General features: G+C 54.9%; 1 protein-coding gene across 1 annotated transcript in view; it reads right to left on the bottom strand.

Annotated features, from left to right (window-relative positions):
* LOC142362807 (hydrocephalus-inducing protein homolog) overlaps positions 1–5,108 on the bottom strand; it is a 28,879-nt gene extending 23,771 nt beyond the window's left edge. Inside the window, exons 1-8 of the mRNA XM_075433428.1 lie at positions 4,900–5,108; positions 4,537–4,719; positions 4,179–4,298; positions 2,656–2,815; positions 2,378–2,550; positions 1,727–1,925; positions 714–813; positions 68–167 (exon numbers count right to left, since the gene is read on the bottom strand). Of these exons, the coding sequence (XP_075289543.1) occupies positions 68–167; positions 714–813; positions 1,727–1,925; positions 2,378–2,550; positions 2,656–2,815; positions 4,179–4,298; positions 4,537–4,719; positions 4,900–5,108 (1,244 nt within the window). The remainder of the gene's footprint in view (positions 1–67; positions 168–713; positions 814–1,726; positions 1,926–2,377; positions 2,551–2,655; positions 2,816–4,178; positions 4,299–4,536; positions 4,720–4,899) is intronic.
* Between the last annotated feature and the right edge of the window lie 8,095 nt (positions 5,109–13,203).

Below are 13,203 nucleotides of genomic sequence, written 5' to 3'. Positions count from 1 at the left end.
GCCAGAAGAATGCAGGCCTGGGCAGATGGTGGCACCGTGCATTCACAGACCAGGCAGCCGGACCCACCTGTAGGCAATCTCGTACTTCCCCTTGTTCTTCAGAGTCAGCACTTGCTTCGCATCATCCAGGACCTTAAGGATTCCGAAATCCACTCTGCCATCTGCACCTGCAGAAAACCCGCAGAGCAAGGTAGGAAATGGTGAATATCTGTGAGCTGCTGCAGTCTACATCAAGTGACAAGATACGTATTTGGAGTTCTCAGGTGGCACAAAGCCCTCCTCAGCAAGCTTCCATCCTTGCAAGTTTTCTCTAGCTACTTTGCTGCCCCTTCTCTTCTTACTTGGAGTGTATCTACAGGGTTCAGCAGCTAAGGAGCTCAGTTTCCATCTCCTTGCTTCCAAGCACAGATCCAACAACTTTTTGTGCCGTGCCGAACCTTCAGGAGTTGCCAACTCCTTGTTCACGTCACTGTGCTTTCAAAGCCCCCAAATCGATCGGGACATGAAGTCGCACACTTCGAAGTTCAGAGGTGAGAGACTCAAGGCTAGCTGGGTCCTGACAGCGCTTTACCCCACACAGCTTGTAAGACACGTGCTTTCTGTGCCCGTGTCACACTTCCATGCTATCTCACCCCATCCCAAGTGCTTCGGTTGCCCATCTGCGAAGGCAAAGCAATGCACCTGGGAGCGCTGTTCTGGGGGCAGCCACTGACCTTTCGAAATGCTGATGTCGAGAGCGACGTCATAGGTCTCCGCAAGGACTTGGATATTTTCGGTCTGAACAATCCCCAGGACATTTTCCACGTCTGAAACCTGAGGCAGCAAGAAACAAACACTGCTTACATCATTCTCCTAAATTCCTTTGATAGACAACATACGAGTCATTGTCTCCGCTGGCTGCTTCCACTGTGGCCTCCCCTGCTTGACAAGCATCTGCGGACGCCCAGGCCTTCTGAACCTGTTCGCCTCGCGGGCTGACCCAGCGCGGTTCTGCTGCAGCAAGAAACCCTGCCAGCTCAACTCTGCACTCCTACGGCAGGGAACGCTGCTGCTAAAGCACCCTGGGAGGCACAGCCACCTAAAAACAGCCCCAAGAAGCGTGAGGTGGCCCAGAGCAGGTGCCACTGACAACCAGCCCTCTCCTCTTCACTCACCCAGCATCCTCACCGGAATGCAGCCTCTCAATCATGCAGAACAAAAATGACAGGGTGAGAGTTTATTGCTCTACGTTAAGAGCCCCAGATGGACTCCAGGATGGGTGCAGGGAACACGCCGATGTCTGGACAACCCAACGAGTGTTCTACCACGCAGAGCAATGAGGTGGACGCTGCCTCGTAACCTAGGCTGCAGAGGGAGCGCCTGGTTACCTGGGGGGACATGGACGCTCAGGGATGCACCGCGTGTTCTGGGGAACCCAGTCTGAGGCAGCAGAAGTCGGGGTCGCGGCACCCTTGTGTCCTTCGCTTACATCTCTTCCTGACTCCATGGCATACCCACCCCACAAGAGCACACGAGGAGTCACCTGGTTTCCAACACACCACCCTTCAGCGAGAGTCCCTCGCTGCTCAGGGCCTGGCCCCCCAGCAACGCAGGAAGAAAGGAGTCTCGCGAAGGCTCACCCTTTCGCCCCCTTGGCAGGGTGCCCTCCAAGCACAGTCTCCATCCCTAAGAGCGCAGGGCTGATCCCTCTGCCCGGCTCTGCCAGGGAGGGCACAGGGCCTCTCACCTCCAGCTGGATCGTCTTCTTAATGCTGAGAGGCTTCGTGGCCTTGAAATACAGATGCACGCCAAACTCCGCGCGGGGACCAACGATGCCCTCCCGCAGCGACACGGAGAAGTCCTCACCGAGCTTTTCCAGCCCACGGAGCTGCCAGGCCACGGGCAGCGGGGTGCTGTTTCGCAGGACCAGGGTCTTGCTGTCCCTCCTGCAGAGACAGGCAGACACTCAGCGCCGGCTGCTCGACGCTCATGCTAGTCTTGCAACCAAATGCAGCTTGGAGCAGCCCTATCCATGCGTCTGCAACCACCCTTCAATGTTTTCTCTGCGTCACAAGTCTCAGAGGTGAGGTCCTGGGGGAGAGCTGGGTGCTGAAAGCATATCCAACAGAAGGGAGATGAGGAGCAGCAACTGGGCTGCTCTCTGAATGAGCAGATAGGCTACAAATGCATCAGGATGCATTGCTGGGGGGCTACAGAGCTCGTGGCTGTCACGGGACATCCAAGCCAGCAAGGAACAGTGGGCAAGAGACTGGCAGCTACTGGGAGAAAGAGGGATGGTAGCCCAGCCTCCAGTGCGAGCAGCCGCACAGCCAGAGAAGCTGGAGGGGAGCTCGCCGACAGCTCTCGTCCCCGGCCAAGCGGCCGTGGGGTGACTGACCTGTGCAGAAGCAGCTTGTCGAAATGCAGCTGCTTGGGGCTGACCCCCAGCTCCACCTGCACCCCCTCGCAGCACAGGCGGAAGACCACCGGCTCCGGGTTCTCCTTAACGCAGCAGACGAGGTTGTCTTCCACGAGGCCAGCTGAAGTGGGGTACGCCCAGATGCTCAGCTCCTAGCCCGGTCCCCGCAAAGAGAAACGCAGAAGAGCCTCGAGTGAGCAAGAGAAACGGCTCCTGGCAGCTTCTGCTGCTGCCTGCCCTACCTGCCCGTCTCCTACCTGCTTCTCCTTGGGCTTCAGCCTCATGCTGGGAGGGTCTAATACAAACGTCTCTGCTTTGAGATCGTGCTCAAAGGAGAACTGCACCTCTGCTTCCAGGGGGGTGACGTTGAGGATGGTTATCTTCTCGCAGTTGCTGGGATGGTCCAGCGCCTTGTACCTGTCCACAAAAGGGGAAAAGGCTGCAGAGGAGAGCCCAGGACCGCTGTCTGCATCACACATGGCAGAAAGCACCGTGTCCCAGGCACGGGAGGCTGCACCGAAAGACCACAGTCGAACAAGCAGGCTAAGAAAAAGGATCACTGAGGGGCACCTTGCGTGGTAGGTGTGTTTGTCCTTGCGTTACTTTGATGTCTGCCCCTGCACCTGGTGCCTCCATCCCAGAGGTGCAACGAGGCACAGGCCGCTTAAATAAAGAGTGTTTTACAAAATAGAAAGTCAAAGGTGCCTGGCAAAATGAAAGTACGCCAGGCACATGGCTTCTTCCCCCTTCTTTGTTGGGTTTTCTTCCCTGCAGGGTATAAAGAAATGCTTTTGAAGAGACGTTTTAAAAATAGTTTAACTTCCCTTTTCCAAAAAAGCCATGAGACTGCCTTGTATTTCACGGGTTAGCTCAACGGCTCAGGAAGGAAACAGAAAGGAGGAGTTCCCCAAAGGAACGCCAAATTTAGCAAATGTCCCTTCTTTCAGGTATGGAACACAATTTGGTGTTTGTCCCTTCTTTCAGGTATGGAACACAATTTGGTGTTAAAGGGTTAAAAAAGCAAACAGAAACCCGAGACCATTCATCAGCCCAGCTAAGGATCCTCTTCCAGTTTTTAAATTGTTTTGATTTCATTTCCTTGGGTTGTCAAAATACCACTAGCTCTCCAGAGCTCCCATGAAGACAAGAACTTCATTTTTAATGTTAAAAAAAAAAAAAAAAAGAGCAACGTTAAAAATAGAAATATGCCAGCAGCTACAATGACAACTTTTTTAGGCAGGCTTTATCCAGCAGTCAGGATCAGGGAAATGTAATTCCCGTTTTTATTCCTCCGCAGGTTCCCCCCCGCCCCACTGGTAGGTCAGATCATACAGGCTTACTAATATTACAGATTAATGAATGGTTTAGAAAACCACCAGCAGAAGAATTGTTCATTCAGTCTACCTGCAGAGCTCAAAGCACTTGAAAAAAAGCACCATAAAGTTCTCTTCGCAGGTGGTGAAGCTGAGATGTGGAGGGGGGACACAAGTTGGCCCAAGTCACCTTCAGCACATGGCTCTGGCCACCAAGGCACCCACAGGGTTCTCCCCAGCTCCTCCAAGACTCTGGTGCCTGTTATCTGCCCAAGTTCACACATCCGTGGCCCTTCAGCCCCAGGAATCTCCCAGGTCTCTGCCTGGGCCTGCCCTGAATCGGGCCACTGGGACAGGATGTCTCCAAGCATGTCCATGAAAACACAGGGCCCTGGAGATCCCATCCCAGCATCTCACTCCGAGCAGGCAGTGCATCAGGCTGCTCACTCTGGGTGGGGAGCACATACCAGTCTCTTGACTTCCTGCACAGCAGTGGTCCAAAGTGGAATACGCCCGTGTCCATGACATACTGCTTGCAGATGATGTCATCATCTGCCTTGCTCTTCCTCCGGTGAGGAAACACCAACCTGGGGAGAGAAAATGAGGAGCGAGGAGCTGTGAGATGCTCAAAGTAGAAAACCTGGTCAGAAAGCCCTAACCCTTATTGGTGGCTGAGGTACCAGTACCGGTTCCCAGCTCCAAGAGATGCTGGGCTGCTCAGGCAGCGTGCTCTGCCTAAGCCAGAAGGTCACAGGGCACAAGGGGAGCCTGGGCTCTGAGTTCCGAGGGGAGCAGCGCGGGAGGGCTCCCACGGGCCAGCCTTACCGTGGGTCCTGGCTGATGGTGGGATACACGCAGGTGCCCCTGCAGTGCAGCTGGTACAGTCGCTTTGTCCCCAGGATCTCAAAATGCAGCGTCTGATCAAACTGTCCCGGCACCGTGGAGCTGAAGTGGACCTTCAGTTCCACCTCGCCATGGGCAGGTACTACCCACCGGCAGTTGCTCAGCCTGGCAATTAAAGAGGAGGCTTCAGACACTGCTAACAAGCAAAGGAGACAAGGAGCAGGGTCGTGGACTTGCCATCCCACGGAGGCACAGGCAAATGGCCCCTGCAGCGCTGGGGACAATGCACCTTGCTTGGCACATTGGCCATGATGCAGAGGGATCACCTCCTCCCTCGCAGCTCACCTGATGGATCTCCCTGGGGACGGGGTCGTGTCTGCGCTTCCTCGGAGCACCTCGAGGGCACCTGTGGGTGCTCCTGTGCTTGGCCCCTCGTGACCCCTCCCTTGCAGCCCCCCTCTCCGCTTCTCCCTTCCAGCCTCCCAGCTGCCCACAGCTTCGTCCTTCCTCGACTGGGCTCTGGTTGGGGTGACCTGCTCCTCCGACAGCTTCATGTCGAAGGGAGAGAGAAAAGGCAGAGAGGTGAGACCTGCCCTGAGACACCCCCGTCCTGGAAAGCAAGCTGCAAGTTTGGTAACAAACAGGAGAGGGAATAAACAACCAACCACGTTTTGCCCATGGACGTGGACTTCCTTATCGGACTTTGTGTTGGCTACGACACCTCTCCCTGCCCAGGGCCCTCTCCTCAAGGGAAGTTAAGGTTTTTCAGTGATTTGTTTTTTTCCCTCGTCTTACACAACTGCCCCATAGCTCAAGCAGCGCTGTCTCTTCCGGACAGAAAGAAGGGATGCCTGCAGACACAGGGCCCTGTCCCATCTTCACTGCCCTCCCACCGTGATACTCCCCCATTCCACCTGCCCCCCACCCAGCCTGGCCCCTGCCCTGGCACCTTCACCGCGGGCACAGCGGTGGCATCCACGAGACTTTTGGTATCCTTCTTTTCATCTTCTGCAGTGGCACCTTCTGGCACAACCAAGATGAAGTTCTTGAGGGCTTCTCCTGCTGCAGGGGCAACCCGCTTCTCCGGGTAGCGGATCACAGAGTAAAAAGCCGGAGGGGGAATGGGAGGCCCCGAGGGACCCACTCCCAGGTCGTCCAGAATCTACAACCATAAGAGAAAACTCTCTTTATACTCCCGTCACCCTTCACCCTCACGCTTCCTCAAGGGCATTGAGCTGCTGCCAACGGTTTTTTTTTCTTTACACGGAGTGCGGTGGTTTTTTACGCCCACCGGGGTGGGCAGGCTCCAGAGCAGTGCCAGGACCTACAAGTGGGACCTAGAAAGAAATCTCTCCCTTGAGTGACTCAGCTGAAGGAAACAATGACCATCAGCTGCCCTGGCCTGGAACCATTTTTAATGATTTCCAGACCAGGAAATTCTCTGAACAAACAGGGTGCTTGTACAGAGAGCATTCCCTCTCCCCACCCATTCAAGGGATGCCAAGAACCTCCCCAGCCACGGGGTTGCTGCAGAGCCGTTGTGGAACATCAGCAGGGGCCTGGACAAGGCTCTGTGCCATTGTCACCTGGTGGGACACAACGCAGCAGGGCCCAGACCACGGCAGGCTCAGCATCTGGGCCTCACAGGGCTTTACCTGCTCTGCTGCTGGCAGCTTGCTGCTCTCCAGGATCTTCCCAGTCACATCTTCTGAGCTCAGCACCTGGATATCCAAGCAGGGCACCCCGACATCCTGGCCTCCGGCTGACCCTTCTGCACCTTCCGCTTCTGGCTGAGATAACCTGGAGTCCTCAACAGCCTTCAGTTTCTCCAGTCGCTCTTCCTCCAGCCTCTCCTGACGCTCCTTCTCTCTGCCCTTCCAGCTCCTGTGGCTAGATAAATGCTGGTGCTGGTCTTCTGCTTGGTGCTGCACCTCCTCTTGGTTCAGAGGGGACAGCAGGACACCCTGAACCCTGTCCCAGGATGACAAAACATGCGTGACATCCTTCTGCGATGCCTCGTAGATCTTAAACCTCAGGGCTAAGTTCTTCTCGCTATCACTCAGGGCCTCAGTTCTCCTGTCTGCCCCTTCAGTGACATCCAACCACTTGCTGGTGGACACGTTGGTGTTGCTGGTGGATGTGTTCGTGTTCTGGGCAGGAAGAGTAGGGGCAAAAGCAGTGAGCATTTCAAAACACCTTTCACTGTCCTACAGCACTGGAGGCGAGAGCACCCCAAGCCTCTCCGAGACCTGTGCTAGGTGCTCTACAAATCCCAGTACACAGAGCTGGTACCCAGTTTAGCTCAACTGAAAGCAACATCTCCAGGGCCAGGCTGACGAGGAGTCCTGCAAACCACCTGAGAAACACAACAGCTTCCCAACCCAAACAGGGAACTTAGGACAGACACCTCCTTACTCCTGTGCAGTCCTCCGGCCTCATTTCTGGTGTGCTGAGCATCCCTGTGGCTGCTCGACTCTTTGGGAAGTCCGGTTGCTCATGAATACCTAAGGCCCAGTGGTATCTGCTGCCAGACAAGCAGGAAAAGCCACTACATCCCAGATGGATCATGGCTCAGAGGTGTAAGTCCCACGCAGAGTAGGGAGAAACGCTACTCTACAACCATCTAGGGCTTCACAGTGAATGTACGGAGTTACGTGAAGCCATGACTCAAAGGCAACATGATTCTAGAAAAGCAGCTCTCCTGCAAACCCAGGGCAGAAACAGCCCTGGTGAAGCAGCAGCGTGATCCAACAGCAGCTGTTACTTCCCAGCACAGCCCCACGTGTTCCTCACGGCCGGGTACTCATCCCCGGCACTGCGTGTGGCTGCTGGCTTCTCAGGGACTGCTACAGCTCAGTGGGAAGGTCCTCAGGGCTTTTACTCATCTCTGTAAACACAACCACCCACCTGCCTGCCTCCAGGCTGGCTTTTCTTCCCCGAAGCATTCTTTTTGTCTTTTCCAAGCTCTCTCTTGCCCCGTTTACACTTCTTCAGCTCTTCTTCCTCCTTCAAGCGCTCTAGCTCCTGCCGATGCTTTTCCTCAAGCTCTCGAGCCAGCTGCTCCATCTCCCTTCAGCAAGCCAAACAGAAAACATCCGTGAGAGTCACAGCCAGAAATCTGGGCTTGCTGCAATCCCAGCTGGTCCTGCACTTTATTCATCGACCTCGAGGCCAGGCAGAACCATTAGACCATCTCCATGGACCTCCCTCAACCTGGGGAGGTTGGGAACATCCAAAGAGAGGAAAGGTGGCAGGGGACATCCAGGACCAGCCCAATCTAAGCCTTGTTGTTATAAGGATCATTTGTGCAGCTTCTCCAGTAAGGTCCACCTGGACACCTCCAGCACACTGCCGAAGACTGATCCACCATCTCTCCACACCGATGCCTCAAGTCCTCTCTTGACTTCCCAGTTTAAACCAGCTCACAAATCACTAACAGCTACTCATCCCTGCACTAATACCTGCTTGGCTTATCCAGCCCTTCTTCTCCCCGGGCTAAACCTGCTCCTTAGTGAGAAGCACCACATCAATAAGAAAGCAAAGGCCGCAGTAACTTCCCTACTGCAAAACAAGCTCTGAACCACCAGGTTTCCTGCTGGAACCCAGCTGCGACCATGGAAATCTTGTGCTGTCTGTCCTGGAAATCACCATGTGAAGCAGTCCTAGTGAGCTCCTCACAGGGAAACAAACTTCAGCTGGGGCTGAAAGCAGTGCCGAAGCACACGCTCGCTTTAAGCAGGTCCCGCCCGCTTTCAGGCAGGGATTAACACAGGTTTACGCTCATCGTACATATCCTCCTGAACAGGGCTGCTTTGCTGGATCAGAGCTTCTCCCAAGTTCAACTGCTGCTGCAGCTGAAGGCCAGCCTAAGAGAGAACAGCTTTTACGGCTGCTGTCACTCAGCAAGGAAAACCCTGGGAGACGCAAGGACTTCACCTATGGCAGGACTTCAACCAAGCCAGCACAGCTACGCTGCACACCAACCCATGCCACAGCCCCTCTGGTTTGGTAAAGAAGGGGGATGAAGAAGATGAGAAGCAACGTCATTAACTTAGAGACACTTCTAAGCGCAGTGGCATGGCCAAGCACAGAGCCCAGCTCCCCCCAGCCAGCGTCTAAGCTGAAACGGAGAGAAGGTGTTCTCATCTCACTGGAGGAAAGTCCTTCCTCTGCTGGGAATCTGGGAGGTGGAACTGCCTATCCTTGTGCTGCTTGTACCGGACACTTATGGCCTTTGCTCTGTAACCCCTCTGAGCTCACCCAAGCTCTCCAGAGCAGGGAAACCCTTCAGGGACACTGTCCTGGGGATTTACCCACGGAAGGCTTACAGACCTCTTCCTCCTCTCACGCTGGACTTCTCGTATCTTGTTATTAAACTCAGCTTTCTGCTCCTCCGTGAGGGCATCGTACTCGTCCTCATCCATCTCCCAGAGACGTGCTTTCTCCCTTCTGGCAGCTTCTTCCTGCTCCCGTCCTTCAGCACAGACCAGAGGAGAAACCATTAGCGACTGCAAGCAGAGGTTGCTGTTCTGAGCGAGCTGCGAGGACTCACAACTCTGCCCCAACCCAGTCTGCCATCCTGCCAGGAGATACGGGGGAGCCCATATTCCTGCTCCAAAATTCAGGTAATCCCCCAAACTCTCAGCAGTCAGCGAGTTCCTGTGCCCTGCCTAGCTCATGACACCAGCTGTGTGGACAGCTGGCCGGTGGTTAGTTATTGAGCCACGACAACTTCCACTTGTGCCCAAGCTTTAACATTAGAGACTAAGCCTTACAGCCTCAGCTCTGCCGTATTTTAAGCACCTGTGAGCTGTGATTCTGAGAGTGCTGGCTACACTGAGGCAGAGGATGGAAGGCTTAATCAAAACATTTCTTACAAGCTCTGCTGGTAACCCAGATACACACGGATAAGCTTGGGGGCTTGAGAGAGAAGATTCGAGGGGCACGGAGATGAAGCGTCTCACCTTCCTGCTCTTTTGCGGCTGTCTCTCTGGCTTTCAAAGAAGCATAATCCTGGAACAGGTTCACAAAATAGATATGTGGCCGATTTCTGACAGCTTTCAGCAGGCAGAGGAGAGCAGACGCCGCGCTGCGTGCAAAGAGGGTCTCCAGGCCATCAAACACCACTCCCCGGTAGCAGTCGCTCAGCTGTGAAGAAAGTTGAAAAGGAAGTCAGCTACCACAGGCACTGGGCTCTCAGCTCATCACTAAACCAGTTGCCAAGTTGCTAAGGCACATGGAGGACAGGGAGGTGATTCGAGACAGCCAGCATGGCTTCCCCAAGGGCAAGTCCTGCCTGACCAACTTAGTGGCCTTCTATGATGGAGTGACCACATCCGTGGACAAAGGAAAAGCATCGGATGTGACCTCTCTGGACTTCTGTAAGGCATTTGACATGGTCCCCCACAACACCCTTCTGTCTAAATTAGGGAGATACAGATTTGATGGGTGCACGGTTTAGTGGATAAGGAATTGGTTGGAAGCTCACAGCCAGAAGGCAGTCCTCAATGGCTCGACTTCCAGATGGAGATCGGTGACAAGTGATGTCACTCAGAGGTCCATGTTGGGACCAGTACTGTTTAATATCTTCATCAATGACACAGACAGCGAGATCGAGTGCATCCTCAGCAAGTTTGCAGACTACCAAGTTGAATGGGGCAGTCAACACGCCTGAGGGACAGCATGTCATCCAGAGGGACCTGGACAAGCTCAAGAAGTGGGCCTGCATGAACCTCATGAGGTTCAACAAGGTCAAGTGCAAGGTCCTGCACCTGGGTCGGGGCAACCCCCACTATCAGTACCGGCTGGCAGATGAAGGGATGGAGAGCAGCCCTGCCGAGGAGGACCGGGGTGCTGGGGAATGAAAAACTTGACATCACCCAGCAATACACACTTGCAGCCCAGAAAGCCAGCCGTGCCCTGGGCTGCATCCCCAGCAGCGAGGGAGGGGGTTCTGCCCCTCTGCTCTGCTGAGACACCCCCTGGGAGTCCTGCATCCAGCTCTAGAGCCCTCAGCACAGGACAGAGCTGGAACTGTTGGAGCGGGGCCAGAGGAGGCCCCAGCAATGATCCAAGGGCTGGAACCCCTCTGCTGGGAGGAAAGGCTGGGAGAGCTGGGGCTGCTCAGCCTGGGGAAGAGAAGGCTGCGGGGAGACCTTAGAGCAGCCTTTCAGTACTTAAAGGGGGCTTATAAAATGGGGACAAGCTTTTTAGCAAGGCCTGTTGTGACAGGACAAGTGGGAATGGCTTTACATTGAAAGAGGGCAGATTCAGACTAGATATAAGGAAGAAATTTTTTACAATAACGGTGGTGAAATCCTGGCACAGGCTGTCCAGAGAGGTGGGAGGTGCCCCATCCCAGGAAACATTCAAGTCCAGCTTGGATGGGGCTCTGAGCAACCTGGTCTGGTTGAAGATGTCCCTGCTCTCTGCAGGGGTTTGGATTGGATGGCCTTTAAGGTCCCTTCCAACCCATTCTACGAGTCTACGATCCTATGAGTTATACCTCACTGCCTGTCTCTGTGGCAGGGCCATGTCGTTTGCCCCCAACCCCATGTACCTGCAGCCTTTCAGTGAGGATGGCCACCAGCAAGTCCTCAGGCAGCACACAGCTCACGAAGCTCAGCTCTCCTGCTGTGCTGCCACCGATGCTCAGCTTTCGCTGCGCAGGAATGCAGGGAACGGGAGAGAGGAGATGAGTACGGGATGAGCCCTGCAATGTTGAACACGACAAGAAAAAGAAACCACTTTAGAAACCTCGCAACAACTCTAGGCTTGGCACTGGGGGCTCTCACTAGTGGGAGGCTAGAAAAAAACTACAGGTCAGCAGCTCCAGGGGACAACCCCGGAGGGCACATCCCTTGGCCAGCACACCCGAGCTTGTAAGCTCCCGGCGCAGCAGCCTGCAGCCACGTTAGCCAGGACTGCACTTTCCTAACAACCTGTAAGACCCAATAGAGTTTGTTTTCGCTGGGGCACAGGGTTTTCTTCCCACCCCCTGCTGCCCACCTGGCTCTCCGCACTGTACAGCCCTGCACCAGCCTCTGGCTGAAGCAGCCTCTTCGCTTTTAATGAGGCCTGTAGTGATGAGAGGTAATGGTTTTAAACTAAAAAAGGGAGATTCAGACAAGACATAAGGAAGGAATTTTTTGCAGTGAGGGTGGTGAAACTCTGGCACAGGTTGCCCAGAGAGGCGGTCAATGTCCCATCCCTGGAAACATTCGAGGTCTGGTTGGATGGAGCTCTGAGCAACCTGGTCTGGTTGAAGATGTCCCTGCTCACTGCAGGGGGGTTAGACTGGGTGGCCTCTAAAGGTCCCTTCCCACCCAAACCATTCTATCATTCTGTGATTCTTAAAGGCAACGGAAAGGTCCCACGCGTTAAGCACTGCAGATCAGGCTTCACCTGGGAGCCTGGCGGATCCGTTAGATGCTGTTTCTGGGATTGGGATGCGTGGCCATCCGCCTTCCTCTTGCCTGCCGCGGCGCTTGCCCAGCCTCGGGAACTGACGGACTGCAGGCTGACTTTGTCCCTAGAGCTGGACTGGCTCACGGCCGGGCTCTGCTTGGCCTCGGCGCTGAGCTGCAGGCTGAGGGAAACATCTGCCTTTTGCCCTGCGGAGGAGAGAGATGGCTCAGCGGGGCTGGGGACAGCCCTGTGCTTTGAGGAGCAAGCAGGCACCTTCCATCCTGCCGGGCACAGCCCTGCGCCCGGGCAGGGACGCAGCACGTGTCCCCCAGCCTGCCGGGCACCAGAAGCGCTGCCTTCCAGAAGCAGCTTCTTCCTCGCTGCTCTTAGTAGCACGATAAAGCATACTGTCAGATACTGGGTTTTAAAGCCAGAGAGTTTTTCATGCAGAGCCCTCTGTCCCTCCCAGCAAACGTGCACCCAGCTGACACTGCCTGCACAGGGGCTCAAGACCAGCGTTTGTCCTCCGCCACCATCGTTTCCGTAACTTCCACCCATCCTGCAGTCTCACATGGGGACTGTACCACGCAACCGTGCCCGGGCTCCATCACCCATCTCCAGTGGAGCTAAACACTCCGCGTGGGACAACCTCACCCAGCACCCACACCCTTCTCCCTTCCACCAGCTCCCAACCCAACCAGCTTCCAAGCTGGGTGATGCAAAGCTTCCCCCACCAGCGCCAGGGACTGGCCTCGCCCCGCACAGCTCGGGGCACCGACTGCCCGATAAAGTTTCCTAAAAGTCTCTGGTCTCACGTGGAGAACAGCTCAACATGCACCAGCTGCGTGACCTGACAGCGTGTCTAGGAAAATCTCTGGAGAAACGAGCTCATCTGCAGCGTCTCTCTTATCCGAAACTCCCCCGGGAGGTTATTCTTCCCTTCCTCTCATCTTTGTGAAGCCAAACTCAAAGTCGGTCGCCTTGTGCTTCATGAGCCACTTCAGAGGGCTTTCTGCTTGTTAAAACGGGCAGCAGTTCTGCCTGATGGCCACGAGGAGCAAAGCTGCATTCAGCTTTGAGGAAATATAAAAAAACCCTCAGAAAAATACAGGTGTGTTTCACCGCTCCTAGGAAAAGGAACATGTGCCCAGAAGCCCAGGGGCGGGCAGAGTACCCCTGGCTGAGCCCTTAAAATAGAGCTGCTTTTTTTTTTTAATAACCAGAGATGTTGTATGAAATGGC

The sequence above is a fragment of the Opisthocomus hoazin genome, chromosome 12 (genome assembly GCF_030867145.1).
Source record: "Opisthocomus hoazin isolate bOpiHoa1 chromosome 12, bOpiHoa1.hap1, whole genome shotgun sequence".
Lineage (NCBI taxonomy): Eukaryota > Metazoa > Chordata > Aves > Opisthocomiformes > Opisthocomidae > Opisthocomus > Opisthocomus hoazin.
Note: the sequence above shows the minus strand (reverse complement) of the source record. Positions and strands in the feature narration are given on the sequence as shown.